Source organism: Molossus molossus, unplaced genomic scaffold (genome assembly GCF_014108415.1).
Source record: "Molossus molossus isolate mMolMol1 unplaced genomic scaffold, mMolMol1.p scaffold_m16_p_5, whole genome shotgun sequence".
Classification (NCBI taxonomy): Eukaryota; Metazoa; Chordata; class Mammalia; order Chiroptera; family Molossidae; genus Molossus; species Molossus molossus.
The window spans coordinates 27,940,961-27,964,672 of record NW_023425388.1 but is presented as its reverse complement, the minus strand read 5'-3'; the positions used below and the strand labels follow the sequence as shown (position 1 = coordinate 27,964,672).

The 23,712-nt window shown below is 37.9% G+C and overlaps 1 protein-coding gene across 1 annotated transcript in view; it reads right to left on the bottom strand.

Annotated features, from left to right (window-relative positions):
* Positions 1 to 9,753: 9,753 nt before the first annotated feature.
* Positions 9,754 to 23,712, bottom strand: part of RSRC1 (arginine and serine rich coiled-coil 1) — a 295,687-nt gene continuing 281,728 nt past the window's right edge. Inside the window, exons 6-8 of the mRNA XM_036242873.1 lie at positions 18,949 to 19,055; positions 10,737 to 10,889; positions 9,754 to 10,092 (exon numbers count right to left, since the gene is read on the bottom strand). Coding sequence (XP_036098766.1) covers positions 10,000 to 10,092; positions 10,737 to 10,889; positions 18,949 to 19,055 — 353 coding nt within the window. The 3' untranslated portion in view covers positions 9,754 to 9,999. The remainder of the gene's footprint in view (positions 10,093 to 10,736; positions 10,890 to 18,948; positions 19,056 to 23,712) is intronic.

The window sequence follows — 23,712 nt, the reverse complement described above, 5'->3', positions numbered from 1 at the left end:
ACTCCAGTAAACATCAGTGTGTGATCAGTATGTGGTTCACACAGAGTTTCAGTGACTCAGTAGGGTTGGTGTTCTGGCCACTATACCACCAGCACTTTGTGGTATAAAAGAACCTGGAGTGTGCTCACCGATTCTGTGGGCAAGGGTTTTAGACTGAGAAATAAGGATGGCTTATCTCTAAGGGCTCAGCTGGGGAGACTGTGGTTGGAGGAGTCTTCACTCACATGCTGGATGTTGACTGGATCCTCAGCTGGGACTGTCAACCGGAACACCAATATGCATTCTCCATATTGCCGGGGTTCTCTTACAATAGAGTCGCCCTTGAGCAGTCATCTTACATAGCAGCTTAGAGTCCCAGGGGTGACCATCCCAAGAGAATTAGGCACAAGCCTTTCCTGAACTAGCCTCAGAAATTATAATGTGCCACTCCTGATGCATTCTGTTGGTTACAAGCAAGTCACCAAGAATGTCCCAGATTCAAGGAAGAAGACATACACCCCACCTCTCAATGGGAGAAATATCAGAGAATTTGAGACATGTTTTAGAGCCATCACAATGGATAACAAATACTCTACTACATATTGTTCCTTACATGTCGGAGTTGAGGTTCTTATGTTCCTTGCTGGATCCTGCCCCTTCCTGCTAGCTCACTTGATTCCCAGAAGTAAAAGCATGCTCCAGGCTTATTATACTAGCTGGGATGTCTGCCCCTAATTCTACCTAATCTGCTACCTTGACAAATTGGCAGACTCCTTTTCAACCTTTTCTTCTGAAGACAGAGAGCCAGAATATGCCTGTCATTCACCTTAGATGGTTTCTCTTGGCTTTTCAGGAGCAAGAGCAGGCTGAAAAAATTGTATTGCTTCACTTACATGAAATCATGCACTTGGTTAAATCAATCTTTAGTAAAATAAAATACTTGTCGACAGGAAGACCCTACTGGTGGAGACAGAAATCATTGATCAAAGGTTGGTTGACAAATGTAGAATTAGAATTGAATTGAGCATTTTCCATGTGCTTACAATGTAAGATCAATGAAAGGTGGGTTTTTTTTAACCTTTAAAGCATAAAAAGTTGAATAAAGACATGGGAACTACTTAAATGGAAGAGAAGGTGATGTTGATGACTTGCTGCCTCTTTTCCCCCGGACCCTTACCCCAAGATGTCATACCATTATGACATATAGACAAGCTGTAACATTCATGCCAGATCTCTCTAAATGTGATATATTCTGGGTCACAGAACCACCCTTAACTGCTTAGTATGGGCCTGGAATAGAGAGCTGAGGAGCAATGGTGATTAGGAATTCTCAGGGTCCAAATGCCACGTACTCCGCCTGTGATGTTTGCACATACAGCTGTTACTGATTAATAACCTCCTGAAAAGTGTGCTTGTCTAGTAGCCTCTGGGCAGCTGAGAAAGGGAACATGCCACCCAGCAGTATTCCATGAAACTGTTTTCAGAATTAATGAAAATTTGAATGGGTAGATGTGCTATATAGCTAGGTTTCTTCAGGGTTTTCCTTTACTGTTTTAAAAGAAATATTATGATTCATAATTATTAGGATGTTTTCTGCTAAGACGAGCTGAAATACTACATTTCCCAATCTCTCTTGCAACAGGGAAATAATCATTTGTTTAAGATCTAGTCGGTGAGGTACAGATTTCCAGGACCCTTTAGCTTTAATGTCTGAGTCTTCTTATAGGGGAGCACACTCTTCATGCTGCCTGGAACGTGGGCATGTGGGATGCGAGCATGGTGGCTCCGGCTTTGGCAGCCACGCCGCACCATGCGGTGGAAGCCACCTGCTGAGGGTAGCGAAACAAGAGCCTGGGTTCCTGACATATGAATCCACCATACCTGCCTTTAAATGGCTTTCTCTTGAGAGAAATAAACATTTTTCTTATTTAAGCCACTGTTCACTGTTGCTGCTATTGTCATTGTTTTGGAAAAACTAATTGGTATACTTAATCCTACTTGATACACTGCCCTTGAAGATATTTTATCAGCTTCTGTCCTAGTAGTAAACAGGTGACATGCTCAAAGGTTAATGGGGCATTACATACAGGGATGCAAGCAGGGTTAAGGGAACCGACCAGTCCGACTAGCAGCTACAGGAAACTGTTCCAGCCTCCACGTTGGAAGGGGCGGAGGGAGCTGCTACTCGACCGCAGTGAGAGCTTGATCCTCAGCAGAGGCGCTAGCCAACAAGAGCTGTGGCCTGAGGAAGGCAGCCACAAGGAACACGTGGCCAGCAGGGGAACAGATACCCAGTTCTCTCTCCTTCTTCCTTTGCTTTCCGGCCAGTGCCTCCTATTAGCTGAACCTAACTAGGGGCATCAGGCAGGAGAACTGGGTGATGCCACCACCTGTAAAGATCAGCCTCCTGGAACACTGAGAGAGGAAAAAAAAGTGAAGGCTGATTCTGAAGGGCTGATGGAGAGAACTACATATAATATACTCTGATTATAACATGGCTTTTTAGTTTTTAAGTGATTTGCAGAGATTGATAGTCTTCATTTGCATGAAATAATCTACTTGAAAGTTTACTTATTGTTGCTGTTATTAACAAGTTTACGTGTGAAAGGTACATATCCTATGGTCCAGCAATTCCACTTTTAGGAATCTACACAGCCATTAACAAGAATAGAGCACCATTTGGAAAGCTATTCAAGGCATTTACTCAGGGAGAAAAGGGCAGACCAATGTGTTTTCATGGTCTGAACAGAGTCCATGTGTCAATCTCTCTTCAGAGATGTTTGTTTAAACAGAGGGAAAGGCTGGGAAGGACAGTGGTCACCTGGTAGTAAGTACAAAGCAGCAGCAGAATAGGAGGGGCAGACGTTTCTCTACATCCACAAATTGGTTGCATATGAGGAATGTAACTTTCCTTTTGTGCTTTTAGTATTTTCCAATGAAAAAATAAACCCAAATCACAAAAATGTGGAAACCATCGCGTTAAAAGCTTAATTCTTGATATAATTTTATTTTGTGTATTCTTTTATCAGGTGGCCTGTATTTATACAAGGTTAGCAAATGAGCAGATTTAATAAATTCTATGTGATCATTTGCTAGCTGTCATGTTTAAATTATATAATTTCTGGGTAATATATAAATGAATATTGAAAAAATGTTGAAGTAGTTAGCTTAAAGAAAATTAGTTTAGTAAAATGGTGGCCATTCATATTTAATTTAAAAATCACACATCTGAACTGGAATCCAATATTCAACTCCCCCCCCCCCCACTGACATTTAAATTATATTGAAAACACTAAAGGTAAGAATACATTTCAAATCCATGCTGCCTTTGTTAGTAAAAAAAGAGTTTTGTCATAGATTGTGGTAATTCTAACACGTTTTATTATTATTATTTTATTTTTTTTGGTCTTGAATAGCAAATTTTATTTATTTATTTATTTATTTTTGTTACAGATGTTTCACCCCCCCCCCCACTGATAATCCCTTCCCCTCCCTCCCCGCCCTGTCACCACCTTTGTTGTCCATGTCCATTGTTCATGCATACATGCATATAAGTTCTGTGGTTTATCTCTCCCCCACAACCCCCTCTTCTGGGGATTGTCCGTCTGTACCCCACTTCCACATCCCTGGGACTACCCTGTTCCTCAGACTGTTATGTTCATTATATTCCACAAATTACAACTTTTTTTTTTTTTAACAGTATTTTTATAACTCTTTCAAAGCTTTCTAAGGTCTCTGTAAATGCCTTTCAGAGGGATTTAGAAATTAATCGATTGAATGATGTTTCTTGGGAATTATAATGCATAGTTATTATAGCAAGAAAAAAAAATACGCTGAGTTAAGGACCCCAAACAGAAACCAAGTCTGTGGTATTTTCTAGACCGTGGTGAATGCTCACCTACTTACCAATCACTTGTCACATTTTCTCGTTAATTATAAAGAAGGTGAATCAAGTCTCTGAGCACCTTAAGCTGAAAAGAGCCCACGTGATCTTCGAAATAAAGTGTGGTTGTTGGAGAGCAAGTGTCAAAAGAAAAATGATTTTCTCTCTCAAGGTTCAAATGTTTTTCGTGGCATAACTATTAAGTAACACATGGCTTTGGATACTACGTTTGCTCTATAGTAGGTATATAAAAATTTAAAAAAATAAAACATTTCAACATGGAAAATAGTTATCAGAGATTCTAATTTTGGATGGCTTTCCATTTTTACTTCATACAACAAGACTGCAGCTAATTTGAATATACAGCATTTCAAAAAAAGTATTTTTTTTTTTTCAAACTATTAGTCAATGAGTTATCATGTACTGTCTTCTCCAGGTCATTTAGACTTACTGTGATAGAAAGAGGAAAGAGAAAAGCTACAATGGGGATAAATAATCCAGTTACAAAATCTGTTTTAAAAAATCTACTCAATCTTTAATATAGTCATTCGCTCCACTGTGCTGGTATTTGGAAAACATTTATTTCTCAAAAATTTATGTTTTCAATTCTATTTTAAGTTCATGACATAATTTTTGTGGAACATGCACAGGAAGACAGACTGTGGTTGTGGACTTGATGTAAGACATGGGATTTTAGCTGTGCTTTGTTTAAGAGATTATGGAGGGAGCCTGCAGCTCCCTGCGTTCTCGCTGGGCCTGAGTGCCAAGTTACAGGATGCTAATGACAGGCTCAGTTCACCTCGTCATTCTGAGAGCTGCAGCAGGATCACTTTGCCATTCCTTTTCGAGACCTAAAAATAAAACGGTACACTGTGGAGTTGCAAGTGTTGTCTTACAATATCGGTAGACCTCATTTCTCGAAACGTGACCTATAGCTTGCCAGGGGAGCAACCACAGGAGACGGTAAGTGGACCCTGAATGACCACATCCACGTCATTTGAAGTTTTATTTATACAATAAAATAGTTAGACCAGAAAGAAAGTTTGGGCAAGTACAGGACTGGTAAGATTCTTGCTTAAAGTCTAGCCCCTGTTGTCAGTCCCTGCTGCAACAGAGAAGGCACTAGCTACTCTGCACTTCTGCGTGAACCAAGGCCTTCGTCAGCTCAGAGACATCCGGAGACATACATCAGAGAAACCAAACTAATTGGGCTATAAAATCCATCTACTTATTTATTTTATATGCACACACACACATATATATATTTACATATATTTACTGTGGTAAAACACACAAAATTTACCGTCTTAACCATTTTAAGTGTGCAGTTCCATGGTATTAAATACATTCACACTGTTGTCATCCATCCCCACCATCCACCCCAGGCTGCTTCGTTCTGTGAAACTGAAACTCCATTAAACAATAATTCCCCTTTTTTTCCACTCTCCAGCCCGTGGCAACCACCATTATACTTTCTGTCTTTATGATTTTGACTAATTACTCTAAGAACCTCATACAAGTGGAATCATAAAGTATCTTTCTTTTTCAATTGGATTATTTCATTTAGCATAATGCTCTAAAGGTTCATCCATATTATAGCATATTGCAGAATTTCCTTCTTCTGTAAGGCAGGATAATATTTCATTGTTTTGTTTCGTTTTGTTACCCTTACTTGAGGACATTTTTGCATTTATCTTCAGGTAGAGCAGGAGGGCGAGAGGGAGGAAGAGAGAGAGAGAAACATCGATGTGAGCGAGACCCACACGACCCCAACTGGGGCCAGGGACAAACTGCAACTGAGGTACATGCCCTTAGTGGGAACTGAACCTGGGACTCTCTGGTCCGCGGGCTGACTCTCTAACCGCTGAGCAAAACTGTCCAGGGCTTCATTGTATTTTAATACCACGTTTTACTTACCCACTCATCCATTCGTGGACACTTGGGTTGCTCCCATGTTTCAGCTATTGTGGATAATGCTGCTATGAAAATGGGTATAGAAATATCTCTTCAAGACCCTGCTTTCAATTATTTTGGGTATATATAGACACTTATTTTTTTGCACTGGCTCCAAATAGCTTGAGTAATCGAAATAAACAAACTTAAATAGACTGCCCATTTGAGATGAACAAACCAACTCTTCTTCCATTGAAAAATATTAATTGAAAACCTTCTTTGTATCAGGCATGGGCTAGATTCTGAGGATATAATAATAACAAAAATAAATTGGAAATATATTATGACAGAACATTTTCTTTGATTTAGAACAATTCCCATAAAATAGAGTTGAATATATTGATCAATGTCCGTCCCTGTGATAAAAGATGAACATAATTTGAGTATTCACAAAGGGTTCTTTCTTACCTCCACTTCTATTCCTGTTCTGCTGGAAAGACTCAGATATTTCTTATGAAGATGATTTGTTTCTCCACTATTCTATAAGGGAGCTCCAAAGGATGGCATTTAAACATTTCTAAATAATTCAGGCACTGTGTCAATTGACTGATGGCCAAGACCTGGTTTAAAATCTCTTCTGTAATACAAGGAACTTTGGGGCTGGGAAAGAGGGGGAGGAAGAAGGAACATGGAACATGGGCGTAAGAATTCTAGACCAATTCATTCATAGTTTAGTGACCCAAAATGTTCCCTGTCTTATTTCATTTCTAGCTTTTGTTTTACTATTTCATTTGCTCACTTAAAGATTTTCACTTGATGCCCAAAGCAAAGGAAATTTGTGGAAGGATCTAACCACAGCTGTGGCAAGTGAACTGTGTCTCTTAGCTCCAAACTGCTGCTTTATATAACACACAGGAGAAAAACAAAGAGTATCGGGTGTAACACAGTGTCCACATGGCTGTGCGGGGGGTGGGGGGGGCTTTCCTGCAGACGTGACCCTTTCTCAGAGGTCCTGAAGGTCTCCTCTCAGCTGCCCTTGCACATCTCGACTTATGCCATCCTGGCTGACAAGCAGTGGTGATACAAGACTGTAGAAGCCAGTGGCCAAATGAAGGGTTAGCTTATTTCCACCAAAAGGAAGAAATGGTCATAGAATGCCAAAGAGTGACCAGGAACCTAACACTTTGCCTGGATTTTTAATAAGACTGGGAGAGAAGGGACCTTGCCTGGGTCGGGCTGCAGCGGTTCCCAGTCCTCAGGAGCAGCTACCAGGCAGATGGAAGCAGACGCATGTGCATTCTCATGGCTCCAGGAACCTTCTGTCCTTTCCAGTCTTCATTTCGCTGTGATTTCTTCCACCAAGCCTTCCTTAATTTTATGACTTGGAGTAATTTCTTCTTCTTTGCAACCATGCCCTCCCTTCTGCCACTAAATATTATCTCTCTCACATAATTCACGTGCTGGGGCTTCCCAACTAAGCCTCTGTACACCCAGCTGCCCTTATTGTGCCTGGCCCAAGATAGATGTTAAAAAAAAGTTTGGTTTAAAAAACAGGTAAATTCGTCCAAAGAAGACCGGAGATTCCTCAAGTCAGTTAGGTCACCAACTGTAGAGCAGGTAGGGTTCCTTGTGGTCTTGGCAGGAAGGTCAGGGAATGCCGGGATGGGGTCTACTGGCCACGGTCGTCCACATACCCACAAAGGAGTCCGCTGCACTGGAGCTGTGGTGTAGCTTTCGGATCACTGTCCATGCAACTATTCGTTCCATATTTCATTAAGACGGCTCCCAGTCAAAAAGTTACATTGGCATAAACAACAGACTCTTTCTATGAAGGGTTTTCTTTTAGGTTATTTTACTGAAAATCAAAGTGGGCAAGTCCACTATTAGTATTCTCATTTCACATGCTAGCATGCTGAAGTGTGTCCTGTCCTTATAACCTTACATATCTCCCTCCTAATTAGGGAGTTCCAGAAAAAAGTGTTCTTACTCCATTTCCCTGAGAATGTACTCACTTTAGAAATGAAAATCCAACTTGCATTACTAGTACTCATCATTTTATACAAAATCAACACTTCAAAAAACACTTTGATGTCTCATGTAAGTCCAAACTATTATCATTATTCAAGTGACATGAAAGGTATTGTTCTGTTTTATAGACTAATTACGCTAGGATACTAAAGAAGGCCAGATGCATCACCTAGCCTGAGCTGGGTGATGTGTTTGATAGTGTTCTATGAAGTCTTTCTCATTAAATGTGATCTGGCGTGTTTGGTAATACTGTAGTCTTCAATAGGAATGTAGGTACACACAGCTAACAATACATTAAAATGAATCATATTGGAAATCAGGAAGAACAGGAAATAGTCATTGAATTCCTGCAGGGACTACAGCTTAATTAATTAAAAAGATAACCAATTCTCTATCTCTATGAAAAATTTAGCTTTAAAATACAAATCTATTGCAGTTCAAGCTTCTGTATTTGAGCTACTTGCCACAGAGAACACTGGAGTTAGACACGATTAGAGTGGATCATGGTGTTTTCACTGTTATGTATACGAGGAACGTCAGTCATGCTGAGAAGAAAAGCCTAGTCCAGGTTCTCAGGAGAATCACTAGTGGCCCCGTGGTAACCCGTATTCTTGCCTAGTCCCTTCTAGAAGTGTGACAGTACTTTTACTGTTTACAAGTTATGCAAAGAAGAAAATACAAAATATTTTGGAAACTGTAATCCATTTTTTAAGTCACTAAATATTTATCTAGGCATTTACAGCGACGAAAAAGAGAACACTAGCATCTATTTAGAACGTGAAAACATGTTTGTATGAAAACATGTATGTTATTATCAATCTCTTTTCCTTACCTTTTGCAATTAAGTATAAGCTCTTTGTAGTTTTCATTTTTAACAGAAATTCAAATTTTAGTAGTTTCAGAAATATAAAAAAGATATCCTTAGATGTCCTATAGATTGGTAATCCTATCCCCCAAATTTTCCATGTTTATCTTGTGTTCTGAGGTACAGTCTTCATAAAGATTAAATTAGAATGAGACCAGACAACAGAACAAAACAGGAAAGGGAAATATTTATGTCAGCTGTTGAGAACTAGGTTTGTAAGGCAAGGCCTAACAGCCCTTGTCTCTGGCATGTTCAGTATGGAACGCACACTGATTTTCATTCGGCTACTAGAGAAAGGTATTCTGTGGTGACAGACAGCCTTCTCAGAATTTTGCTGGCATCCTCTTCAGGGGACAGCACATGGTTGAGTAAGACTGAAGCGAGAAGTCTTACCTGTTTTCCCTGAATGATTTCCCTATCATGGGCATTTGGCCAACTGTTTAGGGCTAGCATGAACATGTGATTTCTAAAAGAATGAGCTGGGATCTGCTCACATGTTTAAAAGGAACATTTAGTAAAAGCTGATCTCGAAGCAATAAATCATCAATTTGTTTAATTTTCAAGAATTTTTTCAATAAATATGTTATTCTTTAAATATTAACATGTACATTCTGCTTATATTGTTAAGAGTGCTTTTTATTGTGCCTAAAATTTTCCAGTATGGTGAAATAAAAGATTCAAAATGGTTTCATAACACATGGAAGATGAAATTACATATTTATAGCATATAGTTTGATTGTTATATATGCATGATCAAAATTGTGTTTTTAAATGACAACCTGATATTTTAAAAATTGAACTTAGAAACGATACTGTGTGCCACTTATTTTAACATTGAAATTTTTAGGATTAGCTTTATTAACAGTAGGGCACTTTCTTTTTTTTTTTCCTAATCCTCATCTGAGGACATTTTTTTCCATTTTTTGTTCAGATAGAGTGGGACAGAGAGAAAGGAAGAGAGAGAGAGAGAGAAACATCAACATGAAAGGGACACATCAAGTGGTTGCCACCTGCACGAGCCAACCAGGGCTGGGGACAAACTGCAACTGAGGTACGTGCCCTTAGTGGGAACCGAACCCGGGTCTCTCTGGACCGCAGGCTGACACTCTAACCGCTGAGCCAAACCGGCCAGGGCACAGTAGGGCACTTACATGCATTCCTCAATTTTATATTAGTTTTATACTCACAATATTTAACTTCAAATCAACAAATATTCCAGCCCACATGAGAAATGAATGAAATGAGATTACCTTTTTATATAATTGGGTCAATTCTTTTTAAGAGTAAAAAGTTAAATTGAGATTTGAACACCTAAATTTCCAACGTCACTGTTAATTCACACATGTATTGTTTAGGCCACAGGACTGCCCATTAGCCTTTCTTGTCGAAGGGCAATCAGTCTCTTGAACCACCTTTCCTCGGCATCAGCTTTCTCAATAAATAACTGAAAAAGAAAGAAGAAAAAAATATTATTATCTGCTCATAACTTGGGTTTGACCTTACATGGTGCAAGTCACCTTTATAAAATACGTCTTTCAGCACAAGATTTGGATACTCTTTAACTCTTGATGACTTTTTAGTTGAAAATCATCTATTTGGAATTAAAAATGACCAGGTAGTTTTAGAGTAAAAGGACTAATATCAACATCATTTGGTTAACATTAATATACATTATTTTGTGAAGTTTATTTCCTATAATCTTTCTTAGAAACTGGTGAAATGACACCATTTCAGAAAAGACAGAAAAATATGTCTGTGACATGCTCATAGTCAATGAACCATCTAGAGTTGAGCCAGAATGAGATTTTTTAGTGCCAGGTTAAAAAGACAACAAAACTTCTTCTTGACTTTTTTCCTTAGTCATAGAAATACTACTTCTAGAAGTCAGGCAACATGACCTGGACGTACCATATTCAAATATACGCAACAGCCCTGAGGGCTGGGGGTTAGCTGCCTATTTTCAGCAAATCAGAACATATGAATATTTCCTTCAATGGTTTCTTGTTGCCAACAAGAAAAGGACAAAAGTATGAATTAATTTCAGTCAACTGGACTTCAATCGACAGTCTTAAGGTTTAAGGACCTTACATTTGGGTGAGCCAGAGAATTGTCATCTTGGTACTTGATAGCAGTAGGGATGCTGCTCGGGTCTATTTCTTTTTCATTGCTGGGTAGATCAGCAGCTACCGATACTGGTCCTGATGTTACAGTTGCATGTTTCACTTCACTGGGTTCCGCTGACTGAAACATAAAACACATATTACTAATTGCATTACAATATACAATTAGAATTTTGTTTTAATATTTCTGATTTTGAATAATAATTGCTCAGTAGTCTCCTTTGAGATGATACTAATCACAAAAAGGCCCTAAGTTATTGAGTAAGAAATAATTATTCCTAAAACAAGCAAACAAATACAAAAACACTGGAAAAGGTTTATCATTTTTTTATGATCAGCATAATTTTCTTAAGAAATTAGTACTATCGCACTGACCAGTTTGGCTCAGTGGTTAGAGCGTCGGCCTGTGGTCCCGAGAGACCCGGGTTTGGTTCCTGCTAAGGGCATGTACCTCAGTTGCAGTTTGTCCCCGGCCCTGATGGGGTCGTGCGGGTGGCAGCCACTCGATGTGTCCCTTTCACGTCGATGTTTCTCTCTCTCTCTTTTCCTCTCTCTCCCTCCTGCACTATCTGAACAAAAATGGAAAAATGTCCTCAGGTGAGGATAAAAAAAAAAAAGTAATTAGTACTATGAGTTTATACTATTGAGAAAATATATATTTCATATGTGTAAATTCTATTACAAAACAAGCTTGCAACAAATCTCCAGCATTTAGTTGGCCTCTTTAGGCATAAAAAACAAATGTATAGGTTATTTTTTAAATAATAGCTTACTGCGATATAATTCACATATTACAAATCATATGGCTTTTAGCATATCCATAGAGTTTTGAAACCATTACCAAAAGCAACTTTAAAACATTTTCATTATCCTTCCCAAAACTCCATACCCATTAGAAGTTACTCCTCCCCTTTTCTCCCCACCCCTCCCATACCTAAGCAACCACTGATCTATCTGTCTGTCTCTACAGATTTACCTATTCTGGACATTTCATATATAAGAAATCATACAATATGTGGGTTTTATGTCTTATTTTTTGTTTTTGGTGACTGGCTTCTTTCATTTAGCATAAGGTTTTCAAGGTTCATCCATATTATATCATGAATCAGTACTTCATTACGTCTTATTGCTGAATAATGCAGAAACTGTGTTAAGTGCTGGGAACAAAAAAACTAATAAATCATTTTTCCTGCCTGGAAGGAGCCAGCAGTGTAGTTCTAACTTGGGCTAATTCCAGTATTTCCTTCCCTAAGAAAGGAGAAAGCCAGGGAAGTAGCTGGTTAACAGCAAGGCTTCATGGATAAAGGAATTAGATGAGAAGTTGAAATTAAAAATGAAGATAAAAAAATCAAGACAATTGGAATATTAATTCAACTTCTTCGCCTTTCCCCCCCATACCTATTGTTTTCAATTCCCATTTTCTTTTTAACTTATCTACTTCTGAACATTCACTTCTCTGAATGAAGTGCAAAACTGATTTCACCAAGAAAAATCATCTAGAAAATGAAATATGCATGAATGAGTTCATCCTTTCTTAGAATAACTTATCTTAGAATTAGAAATCCATCTATTTAACCAGGATTTATTTAGTGCTACTAGTTGCTAAGCACTGGGTACACAAGGGAGAATAAAATAGTTGTGTTGTCTGTCCCAGTTGGAGATTACATTTTCCTAATGGGACTGACAGATTACTAACAAATAAATACCAACATAAATACATAATCACAAACTGTAATAAGTGACATAAAAATATTTAAATCAATAGTTATTAAATTTGAGTTGGTAGTTTTATTCTCATATTTTGGAGCTAATATAGTTTTTCCCCCCAGGTCTCAGACATTTCTATCCCTCTAACATACTGCGCCTAGAAGTCTCACAACCCTTATACAAGTGCTATGACGCTGACTCTTTATAAAACTGAGGACAGGTAACAGTGATGCCCAATATTCTGCATAGAGAAAAATGGGAAGTATCCTAATCCAAAGAGGTCCAGGACATCATTTTTTGGTAGCTTATGTTGCTGTGCAGAGAATATAAGAGCATGTCATCCTGCATATCTCAGCCGTTCTTTGACAGGGCTTAGCTAGACGACTGGCTGTCTGAGTGGACTGCCTTGAAAAACTGTGGTGTGCTGGTATTCTAGTTGCCAATGGTATGGCAGTTATAGCATTTTATTATGAAAACCAAGTAATCTCATTCTGTTTTTACCTATACAGTATATATTTCTCTGAGAAGTTCTTATGCATACATAAGTGAAGTTCTCAGAGGTTTGAATCAAAGCATGGAAGTTATTATTTAATAATACATTATTTAAAATGTGTGAAAGGAACCATTAGTTGCTTCTTTATTTAAGTGAGGAAAATTGTAAGAGAAAATTTTATGATTAAAAAACCCCTCAACAAGGCCACTATCAAACATACAGCTTTGAGTGGTACTGCCACCTGGTGGTTCAGTTTGGAAAAAATTGTTTTCAAATTTTATTTCCAAGTTAAAAGTACAAATTACTATCTATCATCTATCTATCTATCTATCTATCTATCTATCTATCTATCTATCTATCTATCTATCTATCTATCTATTGCTCACCTGAGGATACTTTTCCAGGTGAAGGGAGGGAAGGGAAGAGAGAAAGAAACATCAATATGAGAGAGACACATTGATTGGTTGCCTCTCTCACGACCATGATCAGAGAAGGGGATAAAACCTGCAACCCAGGTACATGTCCTTGACTGGGAATCGAACCCATGACCCTTCGGTTTATGAGAGGACACTCTAATTGCTGAGCAAAATCAGCCAGGGCAATTACCCTCTTTTTACACATAGGCAGATATTTGCCAGATATAACAATATTAGGGCTGAATAATTGATAATATGCTTATTAGGAACTGCAATTTGAAAACAAGCTGCATCTTGTTCCTGAAGGTGATGATATAGCAGGAGTTATCAGATTATCTCCTCTCAAGAGAATAATTGCAGAGGGTGAAACTAGTTAAATTGATATGTGTTGCAGACGACACAATGTCTACCATGTTATTGTTATAGCTACTTTTCTGGTAGCAGCTCCCTAGCTTAATTAGTGGAATTAACACAGATAAAGAAAGACTCTACCAGCTGAAGGGGTGGCTAGTATAGAAAAGCCCTTTTCAGAGATACAAACTTTATGCCAATGAGTGCAGAACTTTCCAGGAGAAAAAGATGTTGAAACTTGGGTCATGGGTAATTTAGTATCCAAGGGAGTCTTCACTATGCATTAGGGATACCCCATCATGTTTCCCTGTGATCTGGATGAAACTGTCTTCAAGATAATTTACCTCCCTGTGCTAAGTAATCTCCTGATAAATAATTCAGCTTCTTGGGCATCCTGAATTCCTACCTTATACTATAGACACAGACATGTCAGAAACTCAAAAAGGGTATTACTTTCTAAACTAATAAATTGGCCCTCTGTTTTATACTGCATTCGAGTGTGAGTATATTCATTGTTGGCCCATCACAGCTCTTATGATCATTTTGAAATTCAGTTACTAATAGAAGACCAGTGATGGATAGCTATTACTATTGTACACTCACCCAGGTAAATGCCATCTTCTGAGGCTTTTTAGCATATTCCCTGCTGGTGCCACTTACTTCAACGTATGCTTTCTTTATACTACAGCAGGTACAGTGCATTGAGTTTACAATTATTAGAGACATCTGATTAGTAGTAAAAAAAAAAAGTTCTGGAGTTGGATAAATTTGGTGTAGATGCTGCTTCTTGTCATTTACTAGCAGTCTGACCATGGGTTAGAAAGTCTGCTGAGCTTCAGCCTTCTTAGCTATAAATAGGGGGCACTGGGATATTACCAGAATTTTAGGGTCCAGATACCATAAAAAATTACGACAATCTCTGGCCCAACCAGAACGGGAATGCTTGTATCTACAATTCCTCTTAAGGAAGCCACAGACAAACAGAGCTCTCAGCACTCAGCAGGAGGAGGAGGTGGGATGGGGCAGGAGGGAGAGAAGCAGGGAACGGCTTTCATTTCTGGAGTCCTTACTCTGTGCCAGGCACTGGGCTAACTGTTCTAATAAAGTGTGTGGTTTATCTTGTGAAATACCTGTGCCACAGGCATTCTCCCCATTAGAAGATAAGAAAGCCAAGGGTTGTTTTTTTAAATCCTCACCCAAGGACATTTTTGTTCAGGTAGAGTGGGAGGGAAAGAGAGGAAGAGAGAGAGAGAAACATCCACGTGAGAGGGACACATCGAGTGGCTGCCTCCCACATGACTCCAACTGGAGCAGGGGACAAACTGCAACTGAGGCATGTGCCCTTAGTGGGAACCGAACCCGGGTCTCTCTGGACCGCAGGCTGACACTCTAATCGCTGAGCCAAACCGGCCAGGGCAAGAAAGCCAAGGTTTAATAAGGTTATATAGTTTAAGGACGGAGAGCCAGTAAATGGCAAAATCAGAATATGGTTTCAAGTCTGTCTGACTAGCTTTTGACCACTGCTTCCCTATTGCTAAACCTAAGATGTCTGCAATTTGGTTCTGACTTTAGAGGACAGAAATAAAAATGTTGGTAAAATATTTTAACTAAATACATTTCTAACTGACTCAACTCAGTGCTAAGTTAACAATAGTTCTAGGCCGTGTTTGCTTCTCTGTCACTCTCATCCATCCTAAAACTAGCTAATTCTAGGCTTCCAAGAACTGACTGTAGTGCTTTCCACAAAGGGAAACCTGTTTTAAACAATAGTTGAAACAGAAGTTGGGTTTCTTTCACACAGATTTAAAAAGGCTCCTTATGAAATGGAGAGGACCCTGTTCCATGTTAGATCTCTCAATTCCTGATGGTAGCATTTATAAACTACAGGAAACAAACTTAATTCTTAAAATAATTAATAATGGTGCCCCCTTTGATCACAGATTTAGGTGAAATTCCTTTATATTGGTCCCATGGGAAGCCATTTCATTATACAGGGTTTTGTTGTAGATTTGAGAAAAATAGTTTTTCTCTTGGAATTATTTTAAGATTAATAACCTATAGGGAAATAATCTTTATTTTAAAATCCTCACTGAATGATATGTTTGTTGATTTTAGAGAAAGAGAGAAAGGGGTGGGGGGACAGAGAAAGGGAGAAAGAGCAATGTGAGAGAGGAACACTGATTGGCTGCCTCCTGCACACACCCCGACTGGGGATTGAACCCGAAACCCTTTGGTGTACGGGATGAAGCTCCAACCAACTGAGCCACCTGGCCAGAGAGGGAAATAATCTTTAAAACTTTTCTAGGTGATACAATAAGGTAAAAACATTACTAATCATGAAATTCTAATAAATAGTATTACATTTATACATTTCAAAAGACTTTGAAGGTGAAACCAGACATCTGAGAATTTCTGTGTTTCTCAGCAAGAAGTCCGAGTTACTGGTCAGCATGGAGACTTGGGAAAACAAGGGGTTTATAAGAGCATTGTAATGGGGTAAGGTGTTTATACTTCAGACACATTGAGCACCTACAGTAGAAGTGTTTAAGCACTGTGCTTAGTTTATAGACTGTATTTATTTAGATATCAAATAATTTACATGCTAGAGTATGGTATTTAAAAATAAACACTAGCCCTGGCCAGTTTGGCTCAGTGGTTGGAGTGCTGGCCTGCGGACCAGGGAGTCCTGGGTTCGGTTCCCGCTAAGGGCACGTACCTCAGTTGCAGTTTGTCCCTGGCCCTGGTTGGGGTTGTGTGAGTGGCAGCCACTCAATGTGTGTCTCTCATGTCTATGTTTCTCTCCCTCCCCCTCCCATTCTGTCTGAAGATAAATGCAAAAATGTCGAGTGAGGATAAAAAATAAATAAATACAAATAAACACTAATCAAGGACTATGCTAGTTACTTGATAATCATTATATTTAATCCTCAGCAACGCTAAAAAGTAGGATTTATCATCTCTATTTTATGAACTTGAAGACTGAGGTGTGGGAATTAAGATTCAAACTCAGATCTCCTTGAGTCCAAAAGCCCATGTTCTTTCCACTGTATCAAGTAGGCTTTTGATCAATTTCCTTGCTTATGGACAATTTCACTAGTTATTGGAACCATTACTACTATTGGTATCTTGAGGGAGAGGAATGAAATTAAAAATAACTGTACTATACAGTAGTCCCTGCCACTTCACACTTGGACGTTCGCAGCCTCCCCGTGCGGCTGTCAAATACTACACTATTCTACACTATACTTGGAAGATCTCGACAGAGGGAAGCTGTGAACGTCGGAAGTCGGAGCACAAATGGTGAGGGAGGACTCTGTGCAAATAAAGAATCCTACTTCGCAGAAATTCATTCATTGCGATAGAGTCTGGAACAGATTAACCGTGATAAACGAGGGCCAACTTTATTAGTAATTAGTACCAAACAGGAAAAAGCTGTTTAGAAGAAAACCCAGTGAATAACTATAGAGGAATACGTATTTCTACCGAAAGAAAATGCTAGTTCATCTTACACAAGTCCAGTGAGAACTAGGAAGTCAGGATGAACTTCACAAAATAAAGACTAGGAGAATAAATTTTAAAATAAATTAAAATTCAATCAGGACATATAAATGACTTTTAATATGTAAGAAGATAAAACTATAATTAAAAATAAATTAAAAATTTAAATGTAAGAGTAAAATATTAAATCAAATGGCAAACTATATTTATAAATGTCCATTTCACAACTCCATTTTTTAGGAGCTGTGGAGCAACTACAAAAATTTCAAATAAAATCCAGATGGCAAGGTGGGGAACGGATCAGCCAAGGCTGTCCAATGCTGTGCAACACTCGAGTCACGTCTCCAGACTGAATTGTTTTTAAAAGTAGTTGGTGACTGAAAAGATGTTCATTTCACTACTACAAGAGAAATGCTAATGGGAACACAAAAGGTCAGTTTTGTCCTATCAGGTCGGTCAACATGAACGGACTTGTTACCCAGGACGTGAGAGGCTGGCACCTCCCTGTGCTTCTGGGTGGCATCTGAGCTGTACCTTTCTAGAGGACGACTTTGGGAACACTTATGAAAATAAACATTAACCTTTTACAAAAAACTAATCTTGAAAATTTTATCTTAAGGTGACAATAATGGATATTTGTAAACATATAAAACCTCCAAAGTTACAACTACATAATATAACCTACAAAGTTACAACTCCTTCAATATCAAATGCCAGAGGAAAAAAATATATAAATGATACATCCATCAGTAGAATATTATATAGCCATTAATATATTTATAGATGTAGAATATTTTTGAGTAATTAGTAACTACCATGCCTTTGTTATATGTATGTTACTAAAGATCACATGTATGTATGTATGTATGTTATGTATGTTATTTATTTATTTATTTATTTAATATCCTCACCCGAGGACATTTTTCCATATTTTGTTCAGATAGAGTGGGAGGGAGAGAAACAGAGAGAAACACTGACGTGAAAGGGACACATCGAGTGGTTGCCACCCGCATGACCCAACCAGGGCTGGGGACAAACTGCAACCGAGGTACGTGCCCTTAGTGGGAAACGAACTCGGGTCTCTCTGGACCGCAGGCCGGCGCTCTAACCGTTGAGCCAAACCTGCCAGGGCAGATCATATGTATTTTATAGTAGAATGCCTTTTTCTACCAAAGGAACATATAATCCTAAAAGCAGCCTTAATTATGATTGAAAGAATACACAAAATATTCAACAGTAATAAAATGCTAATCAAAGCCCCTTTTACCAGAGTTGAATAAGTGATACTCATTTGGGCAGAACTGTAGATACATGTTACTATTTGGGTTATAATTTCATTGTTAAAGTCCTTTTCTAACTTTTCTCTAGCAACATCAATTCCAAAAGTAGATATATATGCTTGAAAAGAAAACCATGTGTGTATGTTCATGAAATGCATATTATTGTTAAATAACTGTTGTGTTGACATTTTACTCTGTTTTCCCAGTGAATTTAAAAATAAAAATGGCATTCGATACATTTTCACAGTATATTTTTTGACAAGTTAAACTTAAACCGATTCTCACTGTTTCATTTTCTCTCAATCACATGCTGACACTCTCTCACCCTACTTCATCTATTAGAAGAAGCACTTACATTTAAGTGAAATCCATTAATAAAGCATCTCTTCAGTTGGAATCTAAAGGCTTATTCATAATGCCTGGATGAAGACTTACCTTTTTGACTTCTTTACTTGATCTGAATGTCTGCTGAACAAAAGAATCACTTTCAATGGCTTCAATTTCTTTTACTCTTTTTACTTGTTCTACCAGGGTGGTCTGATCTAAAAAAAAAGGGTATAATGTCAGTGTATTTTGGCATATAAGCTTGTTAACGACACTCTACCTAAGCAGTGTTCTTTCTTTCTATGAAGTAATTTCGACTTACAAAATTTAACTAGATGAAAAGAAAAATTTAACTGGATGAAAAGCTATAGTTATAGTTAAGCTATAGCAAAAAACTATTCTTCCCCTAAGATCTGCAAATATAACGTCCCTACACACTAAGACTCTTACCTAAAACCTAAAACATTGCTGAGAAGACTCTGCTATAATATTCAAAGCTAATCTGGGCTAATCTGGTGGGAAAACTTTTAAAAAACAAGCTCCAAGCCCCTCTTCATTTTGGAAATACACATAAAAGGAATAATAGCACAATAGATCCACCTGTACCCATCATCCAGCCTCCATAATCAGCAACTTTCTGTTATTCTCAATCTATCCATCACAACTTCAGGTTGTTTTTGGGGGTTAGATCTGGATTATTTAAAAGTAAATCCCAGATATCATACGATGTTACCCCTAAATATTTCAGTAGGCATCTTAGACGGGGCTTAAGGAAAAAAACAAAAACAGAAAACCAGAAACATAACTACAACACCATCTTCACATCCAACAATATTATCAACAATTCCCTTAATATTACCTTATACAGTCCATGTTTAATTCCCACGTATTGTCCAAAAACATGTCTTTTTACAGTTGGTTTGTTTGAAACAGGATCCAAAGTCCATGCATTAACTTAGTTAATAAGTATCTTAAACCCCTTTTAATCACTTCCAGTCCACTGTCTTCCTTTCATTGCCATTTATTTACTGAAGAAACTGGATCATTTATCTTGTAAAAATTTCCACACTCTGGATTTGGCTAATTGTTATTCTCATGGTGTCATTTAACTGGTTCCTCTATGCTTCACAGTTTGTGTAAACCAGTAGTTAGATCTGGAGTCTTGATAAGGCTCAGTTTCCATTTCTTTTGACCGAGAGTACATCACAGATATTGCGGTGTCGTTCCTGTTACGTCACCTCAGGATGCGCTTCTCCCACTGTCAGTGAGGTTAAGATTTAGCAGTGGGTCCACGGTGGTGTCATCCTGACCCTTCTATTTTAAAGTTCTCCATCAACCTTTCACTTAAAGGTTTGAGCAGATATTAATGTGTTGCTTAGGTGTATCATTTCAAAATGCAAAATGATTTTCTAATTCTATTATTCTTCCTGCATTTATTAGCTCTGATTCCTCTATAAAGAGGAACTTCCCTCGGTGACTATTTGGTGGCTGTAAAATTTAGTCTATACAGGGAACATCAGATCATATGTTTAATTCTTTCCCTCTGTCCATTTTGGTACAACGATGACCAATATAAGTTAATAAATATTTATATATTTAACGCATTTCAGTCCATGTAGTTGTTTTCATATTTTGATGCTCAAATTATTCTACCTTTGGGTAGTGGGAACCTCTGCAGGGTGGTTCCCGCATACTTTTGATACAATCCTAGTGGTTAAGATGTGATAAGGTATTCCAGGCTTATTTAGTAGTTTCCATCCCAGACTTGAAATTGGCCATTTCTCTAAGGAGCTTGGGCTTTTTTTTTTTTTTTTTATCCTCACGGGAGGACATTTTTCCATTTTTTTGTTCAGATAGAATGAGAGGGAGAGAGAGAAACATCGACGTGAAAGGGACCAATCAAATTAAAGATTACAGAACTTCTAGTTATACTCTTTAATTTTATATTTATATATCTTTTCTCTTACTCTAAAAAAACTTAGACCTTAATGATAATGATCAAAAGCACATAATTGTTTTACCTAATATGTGAACTGAGTATTATTAACTTTACAATAATAAAGCAAACATTACTATTAACAAGATGAATTAATGCCATTTAAAATTTCTTTATGATTCTTTTTAATCTCAGAATTTATTCCACTGATGAACTATCAAAACACTAAAGTTACTTGAAATAATTCTCTATATGATTATGCTACTAACTTGATATACAATTAGATTAATTTGTTTCATTTCATTTTTGATTTTTAGGTCTTATTTTGTTTTATTAAAAAAATATGTTTTTATTGATTTTAGAGAGACAGGGAGAGGGAGAGAGAGACAGAAACATCGATGAGAGAGAAACACCAACATGGATTGGCTGCCTCCTCAACCTGGGCATGTGCCCTGACGGGGAATCGAACCAGTGACCTCTTGGGACATAGGTAGATGCTCAACTACTGAGCCACACTGGCCGGGCTGTTTTATTGTCTTTGTGATTAATATTTGTTTTTTAATTGCATAAAACACATGGTTCCAAAGTAAAAACTTAAAACAACATCATTCAGAGAAGTGTAGGTTTCCTTCCCATTCCCATTACTCATGTTCTCCCCACAATCCATAGGTAATCATTTCTATTTTTTTATTTTTTATTTTTTATCCTCACCCGAGGATATTTTTTCCATTTTTCGTACAGATAGAGTGGGAGGGAGAAAGAGGAAGGGAGAGAGAGTGAGAAACATCGATGTGAAGGGACACATCGAGTGGCTGCCACCCGCACGATCAACCAGGGCCGGGGACAAACTGCAACCGAAGTACGTGCCCTTAGCGGGAACCAAACCCGGGTCTCTCCGGACCGCAGGCCGACACTCTAACCGCTGAGCCAAACTGGCCAGGGCAAGGTAATCATTTCTAATAAGTTTTGTTTTTTATCCTTCTGTTGTTTATTTCTGAAAATATAAATATACATATCCTCTTTCTTACACAAAATAGCATACTATACATTCCTATGTACATTACTTCTTTCACTTAACAATGTCTTCATTATCACTCCATAGCAGTATAGAGACCTCATTCTATTTTATTTTATTTTTACCCTCACCTGAGGACATTTTTGCATGTATCTTCACATAGAGCGGGAGGGAGAGAGGGAGGAAGTGAGAGAGAGGAACATCGATGTGAAGTAGACATATCAACTGGTTGTCACCCACACGACCCCAACCAGGGCTGGGGACAAACTGCAACAGAGGTAGGTACCCTTAGCAGGAACCAAACCCGGGACTCTACGGTCCGCAGTCTGACGCTCTAACCGCTAAGCCAAACCGGCCAGGGCTCATTCCATTTTATAGCTGTAGTAATCTATTTCTAGCAGTTATGATAGTTTTTCCCATCAATGCCTTTGATGATCATTTGAGTTGTTTCCAGTCTTTTGCTTTTATAATTAGTACTTTAATAAATAGCCATGCGCATGCGTCATTTCAGATATATATTTTTTCACATGCTAGCCGGGCAGGAAAAATGCAACATTGTGGTTCACACCCCCCTGCTGTTTAAACTCTTCTTCTAAGCTCATGTGAATGCATAGCAAAATTAGAAGCTACTGTACACTCAGCTAAAGCATACAAAAATGTTGGGATTTTAGACTATGAATAATAGCTGAATTTATTGTCTAAAAAACAACTGTAATAACTAGTAATTACATGGTAGAATTATTTGTATCAAAGTAATATTTACATCCCAGTAGATCTAGGCTGAAAAGGTTAAATGTTATAGAAAGTATGAAAAAATTTTGGTTTCATTAGTTCAATAAAAACGAACATTTTATGAAAAATCTTTGTTTCAACTTTTGGTCAATCACAAGTTATACAGTCTCATGCAAGCTCCAGTTTATTTAAGGGGAAGTCAGTGCTTCTGCAGATGTGTTCCTGACAACTGTAACCAGTCTGCTCGTGGAGTGTTTGGATGTAACAGATGCCAGAGCTTACACTCCCATTTTTGGAAGAATATTTTTTACATAAAAGCAAGCACTGTTAAGAGTATCAGGGAAGAGCTAATAGTTCCACATGCTTTAGAATAAAAGCTCCTGTGGATTTCAATTATGCAATGTACTAATTGAGCATGTGAAATGAGATTCTTTGCTCATATAATTTATTAATATTAACACATCCCATATCAGTGGATAATACTTTTATTAGTGTTAATACAGTAGAGAAAAACTATAATGTATACCATTCCACACGATCCAACTTTAATTTGCCAATATGAAAACTGTTTGTATAGATCTTAATTAGCTCACTATTATTTTACAATCACTGATTCCCAAGAGAAGTAAAATACTTCTGACTTCAGGATGATGTCTCATACGTAGAAACTGTTTGACCCTTTGAAATTTTTCTTTAACATATTCTCTCATTTGGATTTGCAAAGCACATCATTAGTATTAAATGTCAGAGGTGAGCTCACAAACAGTACTTGATGTATAAAGCTGATAGTGTTTGTAGCTTTAAATACGGACACACAACCAGCCAGCATGTTTAACAAAATAGCACTGGAGAAATTATAAAGAAAGGAAGGAGAAAGATGAGAGGAAAACAGAACATTATCTTTGTGTTTTTTAACAATCATCTGGGACTAACAAAGTGGCAAGACAGACAGGGGAAAGCCTGACTTAACAATCTGAAAATAAACCGACACAGCTTTTATCTTTCAATGTGGGAACCATTTTACCGGTGATATGTAAATTAAAGAGTATGATATTTAAATTAAAGAGTAAAAGTGATTTTTAAATTAAAAGTTGAGAGATTCATGGGAGAGTTAGATTTTCAGCCTCATAACAGCTCAGCTCCATGCTGTCTGAAAACAACGGGCATAAAAATTTACATTGGTTCATACTCA